This window comes from Lynx rufus, unplaced genomic scaffold (assembly GCF_022079265.1).
Source record: "Lynx rufus isolate CCGP_SWC_20201006 ecotype Redwood Valley unplaced genomic scaffold, mLynRuf1.p SCAF_7, whole genome shotgun sequence".
NCBI lineage: Eukaryota > Metazoa > Chordata > Mammalia > Carnivora > Felidae > Lynx > Lynx rufus.
In genome coordinates this window covers 64,011,931-64,033,192 of record NW_025814889.1, presented here as the reverse complement: position 1 = coordinate 64,033,192, position 21,262 = coordinate 64,011,931, and the positions used below count along the sequence as shown (strand labels likewise).

General features: G+C 41.5%; 1 protein-coding gene and 1 long non-coding RNA gene across 2 annotated transcripts in view; one reads left to right on the top strand and one right to left on the bottom strand.

The window, feature by feature from the left end:
* Positions 1–7,083: 7,083 nt before the first annotated feature.
* On the bottom strand, positions 7,084–19,013 carry LOC124501656 (uncharacterized). Its single transcript, XR_006959793.1, has 4 exons — positions 18,927–19,013; positions 16,804–16,887; positions 15,183–15,333; positions 7,084–7,333 (listed from the first exon to the last, which is right to left on the bottom strand). It is a non-coding gene; the product is annotated as an uncharacterized LOC124501656 (long non-coding RNA).
* Positions 19,014–19,020: 7 nt separating this feature from the next.
* Positions 19,021–21,262, top strand: part of AMN1 (antagonist of mitotic exit network 1 homolog) — a 53,344-nt gene continuing 51,102 nt past the window's right edge. Inside the window, exon 1 of the mRNA XM_047066025.1 lies at positions 19,021–19,176. Coding sequence (XP_046921981.1) covers positions 19,139–19,176 — 38 coding nt within the window. The 5' untranslated portion in view covers positions 19,021–19,138. The remainder of the gene's footprint in view (positions 19,177–21,262) is intronic.

Genomic DNA, 21,262 nt, shown 5'->3' with positions numbered 1-21,262 from the left:
TTATCAAACCTGCCACCCATCTTCACCTTGCCAAATCTAATGATTTGTTCTCCATCTAAATCATAATTGATCTCTGAGCAGTATCTCTTTGAAACACCTTCCTCTCTAAGACTTCCTAAAGCCACACTCTTCTGTTCCCCTCGCTTCTCACTGGCTGCTCCTTCTCCATCTCCTTTTGAGGACCCACCCCTTCCTCTGTCTGGCTTTTAATTATGAACACTCTATCCTGAGTCCCTGGTGCTCTCCACTGTCTCCCTACATAATGTCTGCATTACTACTGTCAAAGCTCTTTGATAATATCAGATTCTTTTTTTCTACTTTTAACAATCTGTTGGCTTATATGGGTATTTGTGTGTGTGTGTGGTTTTAGCATATTTTCCTGGTTGATTAATGAGACTGAACATTTTTTACATGTTTATTGACCATCTGGATTTCCTTTTTGGGGAAACTGGTGACTCAGGTATTTTGCTGATTTTCCAATTGCATTTTTTGGCTTTTATCATATTTATCTTGTGGGAGTACTTTTTATACTCTAGATACTAGTCTTCTTCAGTTACTCGTGTTGCAGGTATTTTACCCAAATTTATGGCTCTAAATTGATCTGTTTAAAATGCCTTCCAGGTCTTGTCATGTCCTTGTTTCAAGACTTCCAGTGGCTCCCAACTGCAGTTAGCTGTCAAAGCCCTAAATGATCCAGTCCCGCCTATCTCTCTGTCCCTGAACTCCAGCAACACTGGCCTTCTTTTTGTTCCTCAGTTATGTTTAGGAGATAGACTTGAGCTCCCTCTCTTGCACAGCTTTGGACAAATGCCAGTTCTTAGTAAATGCTCATTTGCACCTCTGCAGAGTGTTAGAAAAGGCCCAGCTGCAAGGTGCAAAGCACTGGCTCTGATAAAAATGCTTTCTTTTTGTATAGAATTGTTGAATCAGTGCGTTTTACACCTGAAACTAATACAACATTGTATGTCAACTATATTTCAATAATTTAAAAAAAATTTTTTTCAGATTCTCATGCTGCCATTTATTAAACACAAAGAACAGTTACATAACACTTGTATCAGCTTCCTCATCTGTACAAGGCACTGTACTCCTATCAATGGTGAGCACAGTGTTTTCAAAAAAAATTTTTTTTAACTTCTTTTATTTTTTTTAATTTACATCCAAATTAGTTAGCATATAGTGCAACAATGATTTCAGGAGTAGATTCCTTAGTGCCCCTTACCCATTTAGCCCATCCCCCCTCCCACAACCCCTCCCGTAACCCTCAGTTTGTTCTCCATATTTATGAGTCTCTTCTGTTTTGTCCGCCTCCCTGTTTTTATATTATTTTTGTTTCCCTTCCCTTTTATGTTCATCTGTTTTGTCTCTTAAAGTCCTCATATGAGTGAAGTCAAACGATTTTTGTCTTTCTCTGACGGACTCATTTCACTTAGCATAATACCCTCCAGTTCCATCCACATAGTTGCAAATGGCAAGACTTCATTCTTTTCGATTGCCAAGTAATACTCCATTGTGTACATATATATATATACCACATCTTCTTTATCCATTCATCCATCAGTGGACATTTGGGCTCTTTCCATACTTTGGCTATTGTCGATAGTGCTGCTATAAACATTGGGGTGCATGTGTCCCTTCGAAACAACACACCTGTACCCCTTGGATAAATGCTTAGTAGTGCAATTGCTGGGTTGTAGGGTAGTTCTATTTTTAACTTTTTGAGGAACCTCCATACTGTTCTCCAGAGTGGCTGTACCAGCTTGCATTCCCACTTAAAACTTTTTTTTTTAATGTTTATTTATTGTTGAGAGAAACAGAGCAGGAGTTGGGGAGGGGCAGAGAGAGAGAAGACACAGAATCAGAAGCAGGCTCCAGACTCTAAGCTGTCAGCACAGAGTCCAATGCGGGGCTCGAACTCACGAACCATGAGATCATGACCCAAGCCGAAGTTGGACACTCAACCAACTGAGCCACCCAGGCGTCCCTATATTTCAATAATGTTAAAGTGATTTTTTAAACATGTTTTCTTATAATTGTGTTAGGACCAAAAAAAACAAAAACAAAAACAAACAAACAAAAACTAATCCCTGAACAGCAAAAATAATCTCAGCCACAAAAGAGAAAGACAGAAACTAAGCTGGGTAATATCTATCATTGAAGCTTGTATCCAATGGAAAATGATCATCTGAATTAGTAGACCAGATGTTACATGTAAGGAGAATGTAACATCTCCCTCTATAAGCCACAGAAGAAGCCCTTTGGATGAGACAAGATCCCAACTACTACTGGCTGCAGGTCTGTTGGAGGCCATCCATGCTGAGTGGTTTGAAGCCTAGGAAAACTGCATTCTTGGGGAAAAAAAAAACAACAAAAAACACCAACAGGGAATATCACATCTGAAAATACAGGGTATTTCTCTACCTTTTATTAAAAGTTCTGATGCAGCTCTTCCAGCCCATGGGTCCTGTCCCCACGCTTTAATAAAATCACCTTTTTGCACCAAAAAACATAATAATAATAAAATAAAAGTTCTGAAATTGAGTTTCATACCCTTTGTTAATGAATGAATTATAACTAAAGTTTGCTATGAGAATTCTCCACTGAATCTGGCCCAGTGAATCAAACAATTTTTGTGATTCATACCAAGTTTGTCTAGTCTCAAGGCATTGCATTTATTGTTCTTTTAGAAAATAACATCTTTGAGATATCATTCATAGGCCATATAATTCACCCACTTGAGGTATATAATTTAACACATTTTAGTATATTCACAGAATTGTACAAAAATCACCACAATCAATTTCAGAACATTTTTATCACCCCAAAAAGAAACCCTATACTCAGTGCTAGTCCCCAGATTTCCTAAGACTAACAACTACTTCTTGACAAGACTCAAACAAGCATTACCATCTCTAGGGAGGTCACATTACCCTTTCTAATTATTCCCTGCCTCTTTGGATGACAGTGTTTGTTGCTTATGGTCATTCCCTCTCTCTTTAACAGAATCATCATTTTGTTCATGTATCCAATACCTACATGCTACAAGCGTGGTCAGGCCCATGTCCAACCCCAAGGGATAAATCATGACTGATCTACATCAAAGATGATGTCTCGTTCCCCTTGGCAAGGATGGTTTAGTAAGGATAGAGCTGGGGGGTTCTTCTAGGCAAAGATTTCTATGCCCTTAAAAGAGAGATGTGAGAAAAAACAGATTTTCCCTGCCTACACCTTAGTGCGAGGAGGTATTGCTTAGACCTGTAGAATCATCTTACAAGCGTGAGAAGAAAACCTGCGAGTCACAGAGATGCTGAGCTGGAGCCATGATGTCATCGAGCCACCAAATAACCAACTGTGGAACAATCCTACTCTGAGTTTTCCCATGACATAAAACTCTTAACGTTCACGCCATTCTGAATTGGGTTTTCAGCCAAATATATCCTACCTAATAACCTGTTACATTGTCCTCTTTTGTCTTCTTCTTAGCACTTAACATTCTTTGCAATATCTTGCTTGTTTATTGCTTGCCTCCATCAATCAGAACATGAGCTCTTTAACATCTTGTTTGCTCTGCACCTAAAGCATCTTAAATAGTACCTAGTATCTAGTCAATAGCCAATAATTATCAGTTGAAAATGAATGAATGAACAATGCCTTGATTTCTCTCTTTCCCTCATTTCCAATACTTCAGCAAGTCTATTGGTTAAACCCTCAAAATATATCCAAATTTGACTATTCTGACCATACCTGGGACTATCAACAGTGAGTGTCCGGGTTGAAAGTGTTTTACCCTCCTGTCCACCTGGTAATCTCCTTACTCCTTTTCCTGTTTTCATTGATTCCATGTTTACTGAGGTGCATGCAGGGCACTGGACTGCCCTCATGAACCCATAGTCTAGTGGAGGAAGTAGAGAGAGATCCTGTACAGGTCATAACTGCATAAGAAATAGGGGATGCAGGGGTGCTGGGTGGCTCAGCCAGTTAAGCATCCGATTCTTGATTTCGGCTCAGACCACGGTCTCACCGTTCATGAGATCAAGCTCTGCACTAACAGTGTGGAGCCTGCTTGGGATTCTCCCTCTCCCTCTCTCTCTGCCCTTCCCTCACTCGCATGTGCTCTCTCTCTCTAAATAAATAAATAAACAAACTTAAATATAGGGGATGCAAAGGTAGGTATGGTGATCTGAGCAGGTAGAGACCTGTAGTCCCCATTCACATTGCACAGAAGACTAGGCAAAAAACAAGGAGCCACTCCTCTGTGCTCTGCACAGGGATGAAGGTGAGGTTTTGTATTGGGGTTGGGAGCATTTCCTTTGTGTATATAAGAAAAGGTCAGGCACAACTTACATATGTTCTTCCCCTTTCCAAATGACATTAAAAACAAAAATAATCCTTCAGTCTAAAGTACACTTGTCATACCTCTCCTCTCACATATTTAGGTGGGAGGGATCAGCTAGCCCCATCTGAGAGATCAAGAAATTGAGACTCAGGGGTGCCTGGGTGGCTCAGTTGGTTAGGTGTCCAACTCTTGATCTCAGTTCAGGTCTCCAAGTTCCTGAGATTGAGTCTGTATCAAGCTCTGTGCTGACAGTGGAGCCTACTTGGGGTTCTCTCTCTACCTCTCTCTTCCCCTCCCCAACTCATGCACTCATGCACCTGCACACTCTCTCACTCTCAAAATAAAAAACTTAAAAATAATAAAATTAAAAAAAAAAAGAAATTGAGACTCAGCAAGAAGCCATTTCCCTAGGGTTGTGCACCTCTTCAGCAGTAAGGCCACAAGCAGACCCTATGTCTTTTCACTCACAAGCAATTCACATTAGAGCTCGCTGAACACCCAGCCCAAACCTCCCCAGAACAGGGGTTCAATAAACAGAAGTTATTCCCCCAACTCTCTTTCTGGTCTCCACTAAGAAGCCCTCCTGTTAGAAATGGGGAAACTTGAGAAGCAACTTACAAGGAATAACAGCAGAGAGGCTGACCTGTCCCAGAAGCTCTGATTCTAATCATAATAATAGTCAATCATAGTTTATGGAGTACTTCTTATTGTTCCAAAACCCTTAACACAGTATTTTTTTCCATTGCCCAGCAACCCTATAAGGTTATATGGTACAAGTCTAAGATCTCTTATCTTAATTTGGAAGCCCAAAAGACCCTGAAAACCAACAGACTTTTCCTATATTTGCTGCCCAAACTCTCCTGATAGCAAAATTTGTCCTGAACAGATGTGAGGCTATTTAGATTACTTATAATGTTTTTTATTTAAAAAATTAAAAATCAGGAAAAAAGTATGAATATCCATAACTTTATTAGTTTTCTATTGCTATGGAACAATATTACTACAAATTTAGTGACTTAGACCAACACATTTACTATCTCTAAGTTTTAAATTTTTTTTATTTTATTAAAAAAAGTTGTTTTTTTTTTTTTTACATTTATTTGTTTTTTGAGAGACAGAGAGAGAGAGAGCACAAGTTGGGGAGGGGCAAAGAGAGAAGAGACACAGAATCCGAAGCAGGCTCGAGGCTGCGAGCTGTCAGCACAGAGCCTGATGCAGGGCTCGAACTCATAAACTGTGAGATCATGACCTGAGCTGAAGTCAGACGCTTAACCAACTGAGCGACCCAGGCGCCCCTAATTTTTTTTTTAATGTTTATTTATTTTTGAGAGATGGAGGAAGACAGAGTGTGAGTGGGGGAGAGTCAGAGAGAGAGGGAGTACCAGAATCTAAAGCAGGCTCCAGGCTCTGAGCTGTCAGCATAGAGGCCCACACGGGGCTTAAACTCACCAACCGTGAGATCACGACCTGAGCCCAAGTTAGACACTTAACCGACTAAACCACCCAGGCACCCCTACTATCTCTAAGTTTCCATTGGTCAGGAGTCCAAGCTGGGTTCTCTGCTGAAGATCTCACAAGGCTTCTATCAAGGTCAGCTGGGGCTGCAGTCTCTACTGGGTTCAAACAGGGAAGGATCCACTTCCAAGTTTACTCATGTTATTGGCAGAATTCAGTTCCCTGAGGTGGTAGGACTGAGGGCTTCAGTTTGGTGTGTGTGGGTGTGTGTGTGTGTGTGTGTGTGTGTGTGTTTTGTTTTGTTTGCTGCCTGTAAGTCGGAGGCTGCCCTCAGCTTAGAAGTCATATTCATTGCTGTGTGGCATCCCCTACCATGGCCATTTGCTTCCTCAAAGCCAGCAAGGATGAGTGGTAGGGAGAAAAAAAGACGGAGACTGACACTCCAGCAAGACGGATACTACAATCCTATGTAATGTAATCACATAATCATGCACTTGCAATCATATACATCTTATTATCTTTGCCATATTCTTTCAGTTAGAAGCAAGTCATAGGTCCTACCCACACTTGAAGAGACAGGATCATATAAGGGAGTAAACACCAGGAAGTGGAGAGTGTGGGGTCACTTTAAGAGTCTGTCCACCATAATACCTTTCAATGCAGAAATATTAATGTTTGATTTGCCCTAGAGCCCCGTGAGGGTGTCTCATAATATCTGGTATATGTACCATGACAGCATTCTAAAATCTTAAAATTTAGAAATTCTCAGATATATCTGTCCTCATGGATTTTGGATAAGATACTATATTACTATCCTCATTTTACAAGTGAAGAAACTGAATTACCAAGGAGTTAAGTGACTCAATTTAAGGAAAACTCACTTCCGTGTGTTTCTTTCTCCTCTAGTCTCAATATTCTGCTACTATGTATCTTCCTTAACTTATGATGGGGTTACACCTTGATAAAGCTACATGTGCTGAAAATACCATGTCAAAAATGAATTTAATACACCTAAACTACTGAGCATCATAGCTTAGCTTAGCCTACTTATTATTATTTTAATGTTTATTTATTTTGTGTGAGAGAGAGAATGCAGGGGAGGGGGAGAGAGGGAGAGGGAGAGGGAGAGGGAGAGGGAGAGGGAGAGGGAGAGGGAGAGAGAGAGAGAGAGAATCCCATGCAGGGATTAGGCTGACAGCACAGAGCCTAATACGGGGCTCAATCCTATGAACTTTGAGATCATGACCTGAGCTGAAATCAAGAGTCAAACGCTCAACTGACTGAGCCACCCAGGCGCCCCCTAGCCTAACCTACCTTAAACATGGTCAGATCACTTACATTGGGCAAATCATCTAACACAAAGCCTGTTCTATAATGAAGTGTTGAATATCTATGTAATTTATTGAATACTGTACTGAAAGTGAAAAACAGAATGGTTATAAGTGTATTGGTTGTTTACCTTTGCAATCATGGCTGGCTAGAAGCCGTGGCTCATTGCCACTACCCACATCACAAAAGAGGATCCTGCCACATATCGCTAGCCTGGGAAAAGAACAAAATTCAAAATTTGAAGTACAGTTTATACTGAATGCATATTGCTCTCATACCACCATAAAGTCAAAAAATCATCAGTTAAACACTGTAAGTTGGGGACCATCTGCACACTACTTTACTTCTGACAGCAGATGTGTGAGTTTTCTTCACATCAAGCAATTCTGCAGCACCAGCTGGGTGTCCTACAATTTCACTCAGATCTGACACTATCTACCTGGGGATAGCAAGGGATCTCACAAGTTAAAGGCTCACAAATCCCCTCCCACACTCACATATGATGCCAGTCACAAGTCCAGGTTGTCACCTGTGTTTCTGACCTACTGGCTATAAATTGGAAATTCCACGAACCCCTTCTCCAGTTTAATTACTTTGCTAAAGCAGCTCACAGAAGTCAGGAAAACATTTTACTTATTAGATTACCAATTTATTGTTAAGAAATGTAACTCAGGAACAGCCATATGTAAGAAATGCATAGGGCAGGTTTTGGGAGAAGGAGCACGGAGCTTCCATGTTCTCTCTGGGTGCAACACCCTCCCCAAATCTCCATGTGTTTGCCAACCCAGGAAGCTCTCCAAACCTGTTCTTTTGAGTTTTTATGGAGGCTTCATACACAGGCATGATAGACTTAATCATTGGCCACTGGTGACCTCCAGCCCTTCTCCCCTCCCCAGAGATGGGGGGTGGGACTAAAAATTCCAACCTTCTAATCCAGTAGCTTCCCCTCCTTAGAGCCTTCCCCTCCTTAGAGCCCCCATCCTTAGAGCCTTTTCAAAAGTTACCACATTAACATAAACTCAGGTGTGGTTGAAAGGGGCTTGTTATGAGTAACAAGACACTCCTTTCACCTTTAAGGATCTGGAGCTATTTCAGGAACAAAGGACAAAAGACCAAATATTATAACAAAGGCTACTCCCATTGCTCTTAAGAAATTCCAAGGGTTAGGGCATCTGGGTGGCTTCCCAGGTTAAGCACAGGACTCTTGATTTCTGCTCAGATCGTGATCTCACAGTTCCTGAGTTTCAGCCCCAAATCAGGCTCTTCAGAGACTGCTTGGGATTCTCTCTCTCCCTCTTTCTCTGCCCCTCCCACATGCACGCACATTCTCTTTCTCTAAATAAATAAATGTAAAAAAAAAAATTCCAAGGGTTTTAGGAGCTCTGCCAGAAACAAGATGAAGACCAAATATATGTGTCCTATTGATGAGGAAGTTTGCGGCAAACTGAGGGCAAAGTACAAGTTAGCCCACACCCCCTCCCGAGGTAGGAAATATATGATATTCCTTGGACACTCCCAGCCACACCAAAACAGGAAAGGACAAGAAAACAAAAACAAAAACAAAAAAAACAAAAACAAAAACAAAAACAAAAACAAATGGTTAAACTGATAAGAGTCTCCACCAGTTTACCAGAAAAAGGCAACCTCATCACAGCCTAACATCCAGGAACTCCCTACCGTCTTAATGTTAATGACTTGAGAGAGAAGAGGGGGGGCGGGGAACCTTACCTTGATAATAGCTAGGCCTCCAGTAAGTCTTTAGTATATGAAAGTCTCTTTGGAAACTCCCTCTTGACTTTATCTCCCCTCTTAACTTCATCTCCCCTAACTCCATAAAATGGTCACTCCCCACAACCCCAGTGCAGCTCTTCCTGCCCATGGGTCCTGTCCCCATGCTTTAATAATCACCTTTTTTGCCCCCTAAGATGTCTTCAAGAACTATTTCTGGGCCATCGGCTCCAGACCTCATGAACCGCCCATCACCCCAAAACTTCACCATTGTTACAAATCACATTACATTCACCGTGGAAAAAATAAGCGTTCCAACTCTGAGGTTACAGCCCAAGCTCTTCCCATGCAGGCTTCATGGCTCTGAGATTTAACAGTCTCAGATTCTAAATGCTCTCATCAACACCATGACCCCAACCCAGAATTGAAATCCCAGAAGTCCCAGGCATGAAGGTCCTATGGATGTTCATGCTCACTATCACCACAGTTCTTCTCTTTCCCTGGGGCACCTTCCACCTGGCTCCTTCAATCCTTCGAACTTTACCAAGCACCTTTTTGCTTCAGAGCCTTTCTTTTCCTTCTGTCCCCAGATCCCCTCATGGTTAGCTCCTTTCATCCTTCAAGTCTGTTAAACTAATTAAACAAGGAGGCCATTAGACTGAGGTGGCTCTAATGCCATGGTGGCCTATGTATGCAAGCCAAAATCTAAGCCTGTAAATGCCTCAAGGTTCCAATATCAAAACACTAAGGATAACCAATCACAAAAAGCCAACTAGACTTTAATATATAGCCAATCAAATAATTTCCTTTCTTTGCTTCTGCACTTTCTCTATACAAGTCTTTCTTCTGAATTGTTGGCTCAGCACTCATAACTACTTTTGGTTTGGCACTGCCCAATTCCAATCCATCTTTGCTCAAATAAAATTTTTAATACCCCTCAGTTTGTCTTTTAACAAATCTCAGCAAAAATGTTACAGCCTTAAAGATGCCGTCCTTGACCACCAGAGTAAAACTAATCCCTCTCATTCTGTCTCTCCCCCTTCTCCCCCATCTCTCCCCAATTCTATCTTTATAGTTCTTTATAGCCCTTATCTCCATATATTGCTTTGTTTGTGTGCCTGTTTTGTAGCTCTCACACTAATGTGTAAACTCCAAGAGAGACATTTGTTTACTGATAAACTGCCTGGCAAATAATAGGTATTAAACAGTTATTTGAATAAATGTAATTAATGGGCTTTTAAAGTCTATCTGACAGAAATAACAGGCACTAGATTCTATTGCAAATGACTAATAAATGTGGGTTACGAATTGTATAGTTTTATAAAAATAATGAAGCTAACTAGGAAAAGGCAACACTTAAGCTGCTGTTGCACTGGTTCTCAGCATCATGATTAAAGACCACGATTGCCATCCCTCTCACTGTTACAAAACTACAACAATTATTACTTCGGCTCAGACTAAGCTATTACTTATTAATTTTCAAAATGTTTGTGATATTTATTTATTTTATATAAAAATCAGTGGCTTATGAATCCGTTATTTTCCACTCTATCCTTCTCTACTTTGGGCTCTAAGAGGCTGACTTTTGTAGACTGCACCTCTAATTTCTGGGTGTGTTGAAACTACACACAGAAGCACCAGGAGATCTAAAGGGGGATGAAGAATGGGGTTAGAGCATTTACTCTTCCAGGATCCCTGCCAGCTGTGTTGCCATAGGCTGACTACATCCCTTTACTGGCCCAAAAGCCATAGCTGCTTCTAGATGGCCTCACCTATGGCCACTCTCTCTGGTTTTGGTAACTGTTCCCTTCCTGGCTTTCAGGACTAGGAGAGGTAAGGGCTTCCTGCTATTGCTAGTCTAGGTATTGAACCACCCTTATCCCTGCTTTCCCTAAATTCTGCCCACATCTTTATAAACAGCCTCTTTATTAATATCTCCTTGCCTATCCTGTTTGAACTTCTGCAGCTGTTTCCTGCAAGAATCCTGAGTCATACATTTTATGCCTCAAACTCCTGAGAATTTGAAAGACCTCGGTCTATAGCCTATATACAAATTAAATCAAGGGCTCAGTCAATGGAAAATTTTTAACAATGCACAAGAATTCATGAGCGTGGGCACTGTTGTTTCCAATTTAGAGTAAGACACAGTATGAGATACAAAAAGAAATTAAATATTTTCACATTGGCACCAATTAAGGACATTCCTACCTGGAAATAACCTGATATGATAATAAAGTAGTCACTCATCTGGCTTCTCTTTATTCTGTTTGTTTTCAGCCCCCTTTAGAGTTACAACCTAAAGAGCTGAGAAATAGAAAATGTACTGGGCAAGGAATTAGCAAACATATTCTAGTTCCATCTTTGCTCAGAAATCTTGAGAAATCAGTCAACTTTCCTGAAACTACAAAATTAAGAGATGGAATGAGTTATAGCTAAGATACCTTTTAGTTCTAAATCTCTGATAACTATATTTTATAATTATGAAGAACTATCAAGAGTTTTTATTTTAAAGAGGTAGAGGCAACAATATAGTATTGTTTAAGAACCCAGCTCTGCAGCCTAATTGTTTGGCTTCAAATCCCAGCTCTACCACTGACTAGCCACATGGACTTGGGCATGTTTCTTAATCTCTTTGGGCCTCAGTTTCCTCAACTGGAAAATCGGTATGATAACAGTAAAAATACCTGCCAATGAGGATTTCTTTGAGGGTGAAATGAGTTTGACCCTGTAAAATACTCACTGTGTGCAAGGCACTATTCTAGCCACCCAGCAAGTATTCACAATTATCACTGATACTGTTAACAGAGTTTTTTCCATAATTTAATGATCTAGTAGGCTTTTATTCTGCAACTCATACATGGGGCAACATCCAGTCTAGCAGATAGAAAGGAGCTCTAAAGAGCTGTACAAGGCAAGAAATATTTACAGACCAAAGTGAGAAGGAACAAGGAAGTTGTACTAGGCATTTGCTGATTGGTTAAAGCAGGATTACTTCCCTTATATGGAGCAAAGGAGAGTCTTGGAGCCAGGTTAGATAACTTGTGAGGACAGGCAAGCACTGATTGGTTGGCCTAGGCCCACTTTTTCTGGGAGAGCCAAGCATAGAAACTTAGTTAAATTCCAGTTTGCTGATGTGGGCTTAGCATAAGTGGTTCCATCTTGCACCTGGTCTGGACACTAACACCCAACTGAAGATTTGGAGTTAACAGTGGATGATGAAGTATAGGTTATACTGAGCTGAAAATTAACTTTAGAAGAGCAATTGCTATTTTGAATCTATATATAAGCAATATGGGGCACCCAGGTGGTTCAGTCAGTTGAGCATCTGACTTCAGCTCAGGTCACGATCTCACCATTCGTGGGTTCGAGCCCCACATTAAACTCTGTGCTAACAGCTCAAAGCCTGGAGCCTGCTTTGGATTTTATGTCTCCCTCTCTCTCTGCCCCTCACCTGCTCACACTGTGTGTGTCTCTCTCTCAAGGATGGATAAACATTAAAAAAAAATTTATTATTATTTTTTTTTAACGTTTATTTATTTTTGAGACAGAGAGAGACAGAGCATGAATGGGGGAGAGGCAGAGAGAGAGGGAGACACAGAATTGGAAGCAGGCTCCAGGCTCTGAGCCATCAGCCCAGGGCCCGACACGGGGCTTGAACTCACGGACTGCGAGATCGTGACCTGAGCTAAAGTCGGACGCTTAACCAACTGAGCCACCCAGGCGCCCCAAAAAAAAATTTTAATTAAAAAAATAAATATAATATGGTTTAAGAGTGAAGACCCTAACTCATAGCCTGTTCTTATATTTTGATATGACATGTAAAGATGATTTGAACAACAATTTATTTCTATCTACTTGTATGCCTATACGTTCTTATAAATGACCCAAGATTTACTACATACATGCACACACATGCACACACACAAAAACATACATATACAGTTGACCCTTGAATAATGTGGGGGTTACATGCCCCTACCCACTATGCAGTCGAAAATTCACATATAACTTTTGACTCCCCCAAAACTCAATTACTAATAGTCTACTGTTGACCAGAAGGAAGGCTTACCAAAACATAAAGTTAATTAACACATATTTTATATGTTGTATGTATTATATACTGTATTCTTATAATAAGCTAGAGAGAAGAAAATATTATAAGTGAAGAAAAACATAAAGAAAATACATTTGCAGTACTGGAAAAAATCCACATATAAGTAGACTTGCATAGTTCGAATCCATGTTGTTCAAGGGTCAACTGTGTGTGTACATAATATACACATACATACATAGCATAAGGTATACTTAATCATTTTATCTGTATACATTTATTATATATTTTTCTTTACATACACAAACACACTAGGAATAAATAGCATAATTTAAGGAAAGTAATGTTGCTTATTATTCTTATATAACCTGCCCAGAGAAACATGTAACCTGCCCAGAGAAACATATAAAGTTTTCTTTATATGGTAGCTAGGGTAGGAAATGGAAGAGGTTTCGAGCTAGAGGAAACTATAGCAAAGTGGGCACAGCAAGCAAAGAGGGGAGAATGGGAAAATGACATCCTGCCCTTAGCCTAGCACTGTCCACAAATCACTTACCATGCACCAGAAAAGACTTATTCCTAACAACCTTGCATTCCAAGATAAACCATGAATAACAGGAACCTCCCAAAAGCATTTACTAACAGGAAATCCTGAAATCTTTGCCTCTTGAGATAAGCCACAAAAATAAGAACATCCTGTTTTCCTTTCAAAAAGACAGGAACATCTTGTTCTTATCCAATCTGAACTGTCAACTGCCATATCTGAGCTATAAATATCCGCCATATCATCAGAGCTATAAATTCCTCCTATTCTATGAGATGAGCCACTACTTCTGAAGGCCTGGTTCGCTTATTTATTAGCAAATAAAAGGCAAAATAGGTAAAGGGGATAAAGAGGTAGAAACCTGAAGTTATAAAAGATAAAATAAAGTAAGTTACAGGGATGAAAAGTACTGCATCGAGAATACAGTCAATAATATAATAACTTTGTATAATGACAACTTATGATGAGCATTGCGTAATGTACATAACTGTCAACTCACCATGTTGTACACCTGAAACTAATATGTCAACTGTACTTCAACTTTTTAAAAAAGTTTCCCTGTGTTCACATTTCTTTCTGAATTTTATTCTGACAAAGAGTTACTGGATAGACAGTAGTTGGAACTGATTTTCTGGGTAAGTACTGGATATACCAAGGCCAGCTTCATGGGCAAACTAATGATGCAGTCGTACAAGGCCCAGACTTGGTTTAATGCTCTGCTATCACCATCTTGAAATTCCTAATAACCTTTTGAAAAGGAGTTTTGCAAGTTATATTGATGGTATTGGATGCATCATAAACCTCTCTCCTGGGGTTCCTGGGTGGTTCAGTTGGTTAAGCGTCCGACTCAGGCTCAGGTCATGATCTCATGGTTTATAAGTTTGAGCCCCGCATTGGGCTCTCCACTCTCAATGAAGAGCCTGCTTTAGATCCTCTGGCTCCCTCTCTCTCTGCCCCTCCCCAGCTTTCTCTCTCTGTCTCTCAAAAATAAAATAAACCTCTCCTGAGCACCCAAATAAAGTAGGAAGAGCATGGTCTTTGGAGTCTGACACGGCTATTTATTTAGGTAAGGCTCACCTTCATCTATAAGATAGCATGATATTTCAGACTTGGTTGATGATTGACTACATGAGATCATGTAAGTATTTACCATGTTTGACACCTAGAAGGTCCATAAATCATCCTGAAATATCCCATTTTACCTTCTTTGAAAAAGAGATCTATGGGGCACCTGGGTGGCTCAGTTGGTTAAGCGTCCAACTTCGGCTCAGGTCATGATCTCATGGTTCGTGGGTTCGAGCCCTGCATCAGGCTCTGTGCTGACAGCTCAGAGCCTGGAGCCTGTTTCAGATTCTGTGTCTCCCTCTCTCTCCGCCCTTCCCCCACTCACACTCTGTCTCCCTCTGTCTCAAAAATAAACATTAAAAAAAAAATTCAAAGAGCTCTACCTTTATACAATCTCCTTTTCTTCTCAGCATGAGTCTTAATAGAAGCAGCAATTCATTTGAACAAGTATGTATTGTAAGTGAGAGCTGGGCTACTTGTGTGTTTATTTCTTCTCTTCCCCTTCATTCCTCCCATTACATCAGACTACATCCTTTACCATCACCTCAAGGACCCTCAATGACCTTCCTGTGGCTAAACTACCTTCAAGTGTTATTCCACTTGACATCTCTTCAGCATGTGACAATTTTGCTCATGTTTATCTTCTGTAGCACCCCACTGTTTTTTTCCCCTACCTTTTTGGCTGTTCCTTCTCAGTGTCAATTGCCAGTCAATTGCTGTTCTCAGCTGCCTCTCCAAGGACTTGTTGTTCTCACTCTATATACATCTGATGGGTGAGCTCATCACTTCCCATACCTTCAATTTCCATTTATATGCTGGTGACTCCTGTTATGGATACATAATTGTTAGGATGTTTTGGCAGCAAGAAACAGAAAATTCAACTCCACTAATTTTATCAACAACAAAGGGAATTAACTGAATTGTGTGACAGCACAAAATAAAGCCACCCCTGCCCAGGTTGCCACATCAGCAAAACAAAACTTGGATTCTAACTTTCATGTTTCTGTAAATGCTCTGCTTCACCAGAGTTTGGTATATCCAGTCAGCCAATCCCCAACTGCTAAGAATCTGCAATGATTTATTTGTTCTCAGATAGGCAACTCTAGCCAATCAGCTTAAGCCAAATATTCTTTCTTTATTCCCTGATTAACATACTAGCCTTATAAGAAAATCCCTGACCCCCTAGCCAATCATTCCCTGTTTCCTTGTTGCTGCTTCAAACACTATAAACTCATTCCTGCCCAAACATCCCATGGGAAGAGTGCTCCACTGCTTGTGGGGCACTGATTCCCTCAATCTATGGATGTTTTTCCCTCGAGTAAAGAACATCAAACTCGATGCTAAATTGTTTTATTTTTGTCATTTCATAATAGAGAGGAAGGGTGGTGTTCAGGCACGGTTCAATCAGGACCCTAGCTGCTCTCCCTTGATTCTCTTAATGTCTTCCTCTACATAACTTCATTCAACGTGACAATGCTGAGAATGTTGATTCATGAAGCATTATCATAAATTTGAGAAAACTTCTTTCTCAAAAATCTGCAGCAAAACTTTTCCTGCTTCTTATTGGTCCCAAATAGGTCACATGCCCCTGGGCCTATTTTTGAACCCAACTCTGTGGCTGAGGGAATATGGTGATTTCTTGATTAAGGTCTGCTTATCCCTGAATCAATTACTGCAGCAATCACTGATTAGCCTAATCTAGACCCACCTCTGAAGATGGGGTCAGTTCTCCAAACCACATGGCTGCCATAAAAAAAAAAAGAAGAAGAAGAAGAAGAAGAAGAAGAAGAAGAAGAAGAAGAAAAGAGAAAAGAAAAGAAAAGAGGAAGGGATGAAATAAAACTGTCAAGGCAATCACAATGTATATCAGATCTATCTTATTCAGTGGAGACTCAAAATAATTCTTGATACAGTATGCTAAATACCGGAGAGGCTGGTTTGTAGACACCACAGGTCCTAAAAGCTGCAGGAAATCATAATCAAAATAGTTCTAATAATTTTCATATCACGAGGGCTTACACATCTTTGACCTTTAAAATAACTGGCTAGAAACAACTAGAACTTTGTCATCCTATCTCATTATATAATTATTTTCTTAAAAGAAAAAAACAAAAAAACAGCTGTGATGACTTCCTTTGACCACTGAGAACAATTCAGGCACCCAGGGCTGAACATCTCATAATGATGGGACGTGGCCTATATTTTCCTGGGCTTGAAGAATCAAGTAATCAGTGGGAAGACCTAGATGGACAGATGTGCAGCACTCAACAGACAGAAAAGACCATGAAGTCCTACCTTATCTGCTCTGTCAAGCTCTCTTATGGTCTTCCAAGGTGTAATTGGCTCCCAGAACAGCAGAGAATTCTTCCAAAAAAATTACTGTATTAATAAGTAAATGGATGTATTGTCATTGCTATTCAATCTCATCTTTATTATGCTTTTAATTTTTTTCAACGTTTATTTATTTTTGACAGAGACAGAGCGTGAGTGGGGGAGGGGCAGAGAGAGAGAGGGAGACACAGAGTCCGAAGCAGGCTCCAGGCTGAGCTGTCAGCACTGAGCCCAACACAGGGCCCGAATCCACGGAACCATGAGATCATGATCTGAGCCGAAGTCAGAGGCTTAACCAACAGAGCCACCCAGGCACCCCTCAATCTCGTCTTTATAAGCAAACCAGCACAATTTGCAGATCTAAAGCTCCATGCCTACATTTTCCATAGATACTTCAAAATCCACATGTCCAACATTTAAATACCCTCCTCTCTTCAAAAAGCTCCTGTAATCCTCTCAGCTCAATAAATAGCACCACCATACGCCACATAATTCTCCAATCCCAAAGCCTAGAAATTAGCCTTGAGTCTTCACTTTCCCTCATCCCCACCAATCTCTGTATCCTATCAGTTCTACTTCTATTACCTCTCAAATCTGTCCATCCATTCCACTGTTACTACTTTAACTTAAGCTGTCATCAAAAGACTCCTATCTGGTCTCCACCTGTGACCTCTACAGTTTTTAATGCTTAACAGCTAGAGTTCTTTCTAAAACTCATTTTACCTATGCATGCCCTGTCCTTGCTTAAAACTTATCTATGACTCCACCCAAAGCCTAAATTGTTTAATATAACACAGATCATCAGGCCCCAGTTTAGCTTTCGGATCAGGAGAGGACATACTACCAGCCAGCCAAATCCAGCTCACTGCCCGTTTTTGTTTCCAATGTAAAGCCTTTACATTTTTTAATGGTTGGAAAAATCAAAATATGATGTGGCGGCTGAGTGGCTCAGTTGGTTAAGCGTCTGACCCTCAGTTCTGGCTCAGGTAATGATCTCAGTTTCTTGAGTTTCAAGCCCTGTGACCGGCTCCGCCCTGGCAGCGAGGAGCCGGTTTGGCATTATCTCTCTCCCCCTCTCTCTCTGCCTCTCCCCAACTCATGCTATCTCTGTCTCAAAATAAACAAAACTTTTATATATACATACATATATGTATATATATGAAAATTCAAAATATTAATAATATTTCATGACAGTGAAAACTACATGAAATTCAAACTTCAGCATCCATAAAAAAAACTTTACTGGAACACAACTGTACCCATTCATACTGTCTATGGCTTCTTTTCAGCTACAAGTTGAGTAGCTGTGACCAAGGCAGTATGGCCCACAAAACCGTAAAATCTTTACTGTCTGGCCCTTAAAATTTGCCAACCCCTGCTCTACTCATTTTTCACCACTCCCCTTCGTAGCTGCCACCCTGAACTGTCTGCAGTCCCTAACAGACCACCATTTTCCCTCCTACCTGCCTGTTCTCCCTACTCTTCCATGGGTGCTCACATAGAACCAACTTCATATCAGCGTTTAACAGTTATTCTGATTGTCCTTCTACTTGTCTGGTGCATATGTTCACCACTGAATCCTCAGCACCAACACGATCTCTACTCTCCTTCAGTGCTTGATAAATGAAGGGTGTCCCTCTGGAATTCCTTCTGATTTGAACATAAGCGCCCCCCCCCAACCACCATAATGGAATTCTTACTGAGTTTTGTTGGCCTGTAGTGTCATCTGTAAAATAAGACTAAATAATTCTGACTTCATAGGATTAAATGAATGTGGCTAATTATTGAGAGCACGTAGCGCAGTGCGTGCTTCAGAAAAAGTGCTCGGTAAACAGTGGTCACTCTTGGTTGCTCTAAAACTCTCCGTTTGACGTTAATGGTGTCCGTATCCAAGAGAGTCTCCAGGGTGTGTCGCCAAATGCATGGACCAGCATCAAACACATCCTTACGGGAACAACAACAACCTCCAAGCAAAGCGCCGCCGGAGGCGTACTAGGCCAGGCTGCACGCACGACTAAAACTACTGGGAAACCGCCCGGAAACGGAGCCCGCGAGGTGGAAGAACTACAACTCCCGTCGTGCCTCACCGAGTTTAGGGCTACTCTACATTTTATCACCTCCAGCCACTTCTCTTCTTTCCCTCTGTAGTCCCGAGGGTGGCTGCGTCCTGGTCACCGGAAGAAGCCGTGTGACGTCACGAGGGCCTACGCGTCGCGCGGGTGGCAGGAGTTGACGGACGGTCTCTGGCTGCGTTTGGGCGGCCCCGGGACCACGGAAGAGGCTTCCCTGGTCGGCCGCGATGCCTAGCTCGCGGCGGGTCAGTCAGCTCCTGGATCTGTGAGTTCACCCGGTCCCCGCCTCCCCTTCGCCCCGCCCTGTGCTCGCTCTCCCTCCCCGCCCGCTTTCCACCTCTGGACCTCTGAAGAGGGCTCGCTGGTGTTTCTGTTGCTGGGTTCCTGACTTGTCGTCTCCTCGTAGATGACAGTTGTGCCAAGTGTGCTGCTGGGGAGGCTTGCCCCTCTGTCCTCCGCCCCGGGCCCCGCCAGATGGGTGGTGGTCCGAACTCTGTCAGCCTTGACCCTCGATGCTCTGGTAGTTGCTGGCAGTGACCTGTTTCTGAGGAGAGCTGAAAGCCTTGGTAGAACAATAACAACAAAAACACTACATGTGGCTCTCAAAAGCCTTCAGCAGAGTTCCCCCAGTTCCTGTAACTGGGATAGATATTGATTTTTTGAGGCAGCACGGCTCCGTGATTGCGTGACCGCGATTGCTGGGTTCAGCTCCCAGTCTGCCGTTCACCAGCTGCGTGACCACGGAGAGTAACTTAACCTCTGTGCCTGAGTTCTTGATTTATCGAATTAGTGTAACAACAGTACGTATCTCATAGAATTGTAGTAAGGAATAAATTTAACGGATGTAAAGTCCTTTGAAGGATGCCTAGTGTCGAAAGAAATTTCAAAGTTTACTTGATAAAAATATTTTAGTGAGGGAGAAACAAGAATCTCAGAGGCATGTCGTTGCAGAATGACTTATACACTGAGAATGACTATATTGTTTATCCTTTGCAGTGATTGGTTATTACAATGGTTGGTTACTACAATTTAAAAAACCTCAAGGGATTGGTTAAAAGTGGTCGTCTTACACTATTTTAGGAAGATGATTTAAACTTTGTTTATGATTGGGGCGCCTGGGTGGCTCAATCGGTTGAGCCTCCCGACTTCGGCTCAGGTCGTGATCTCACAGTTGGTGGGTTCCAGCCCTGCATCTTGATCTGTGCTGACCGCTTGCTCAGAGCCTGGAGCCTGCTTCAGATTCTGGGTCTCCTTCTCTCTCTGCCCCCCCCCCCCCCCCCCCGCTCACACTTTGTCTCACTCTGTTTCTCAAAAATAAATGTTTAAAAAAAATTTTTTTAAATAAACTTTGTTTATGATTATCAGAGGGATTTACAAGAAATAACCTGCTAAATTTCACTTTGTTCGTGAAATAAACCAGATTTAGCTTCACTTGTGTGACCTAACTGGTTGGGTCTGCTTAGGGGATTTTCAAGCATGGTCTCCATTTTATTTTATTTTATTTTAAAAATTATCCCCTTGGGGTCATTCCCTCAGAAAGCTGAAAGTGTGAGCCGATATACTGTTACTGTATACCCATTGATGTATGCCCAATATACTGTATACCCATTGATGTAGTCATTGGGCTGTATGGTCATGTAGTTGCCATTACCAACAGTTGCATAGTCATTGAAGACATGGGCAGTGGGACCACTGAGTTCTTTGAGTTGTGTAATCCTGATGGCTATCATTTGGTGTGTGAGTGGCTGCCGAAAGGCATTTAAAACTCTTGAGAGGATACAGTACACTAGTGTTAAAAGGTGGGGGAGGGACAGTAAAGTATCCTCCAGACTGAGTAGGCACTTGGAAGCAGAAAAATGAAGCCAGCCTCTCCATTACTGTTTACACAGACTTTTATTCAGGGTGACGTACTGACAAAGGGGAGCCAGTGGATAGATGATCCTGTGGTAGAGCCCCTCCCTAAGGAATGTGGTGAAAACCTCAAGGGAAGGCAACCTGGCTATGTGTGTGTACGTGACATTCCTCACGACTTTGTAACATAGACCGCCCAATCAGACTGTATGTCTATATGTCACCATTTATGGGAGACAAAGAAGTAGAAATTGCATAAAAGGCTACCCCCCGCTGTGCTCGGTGCTCAGTTTCTCAGGTACAAACCCATTGAGCCCATGCCGGCACAATGAATAAAGTTGCTTCCTGGAAAGAAAAGCCTGAGTGTCTTGACTCTGTGTGGACCTCGGTCCCATTACAATCCAGGTGCTATGCAGCTATTCTCCACCAGTCCAAACCTTAACTTACAGCTTTTATAGAGCAAAGGGCATTATAGGGCAAAGTGTAGTTATCTAAAGTGG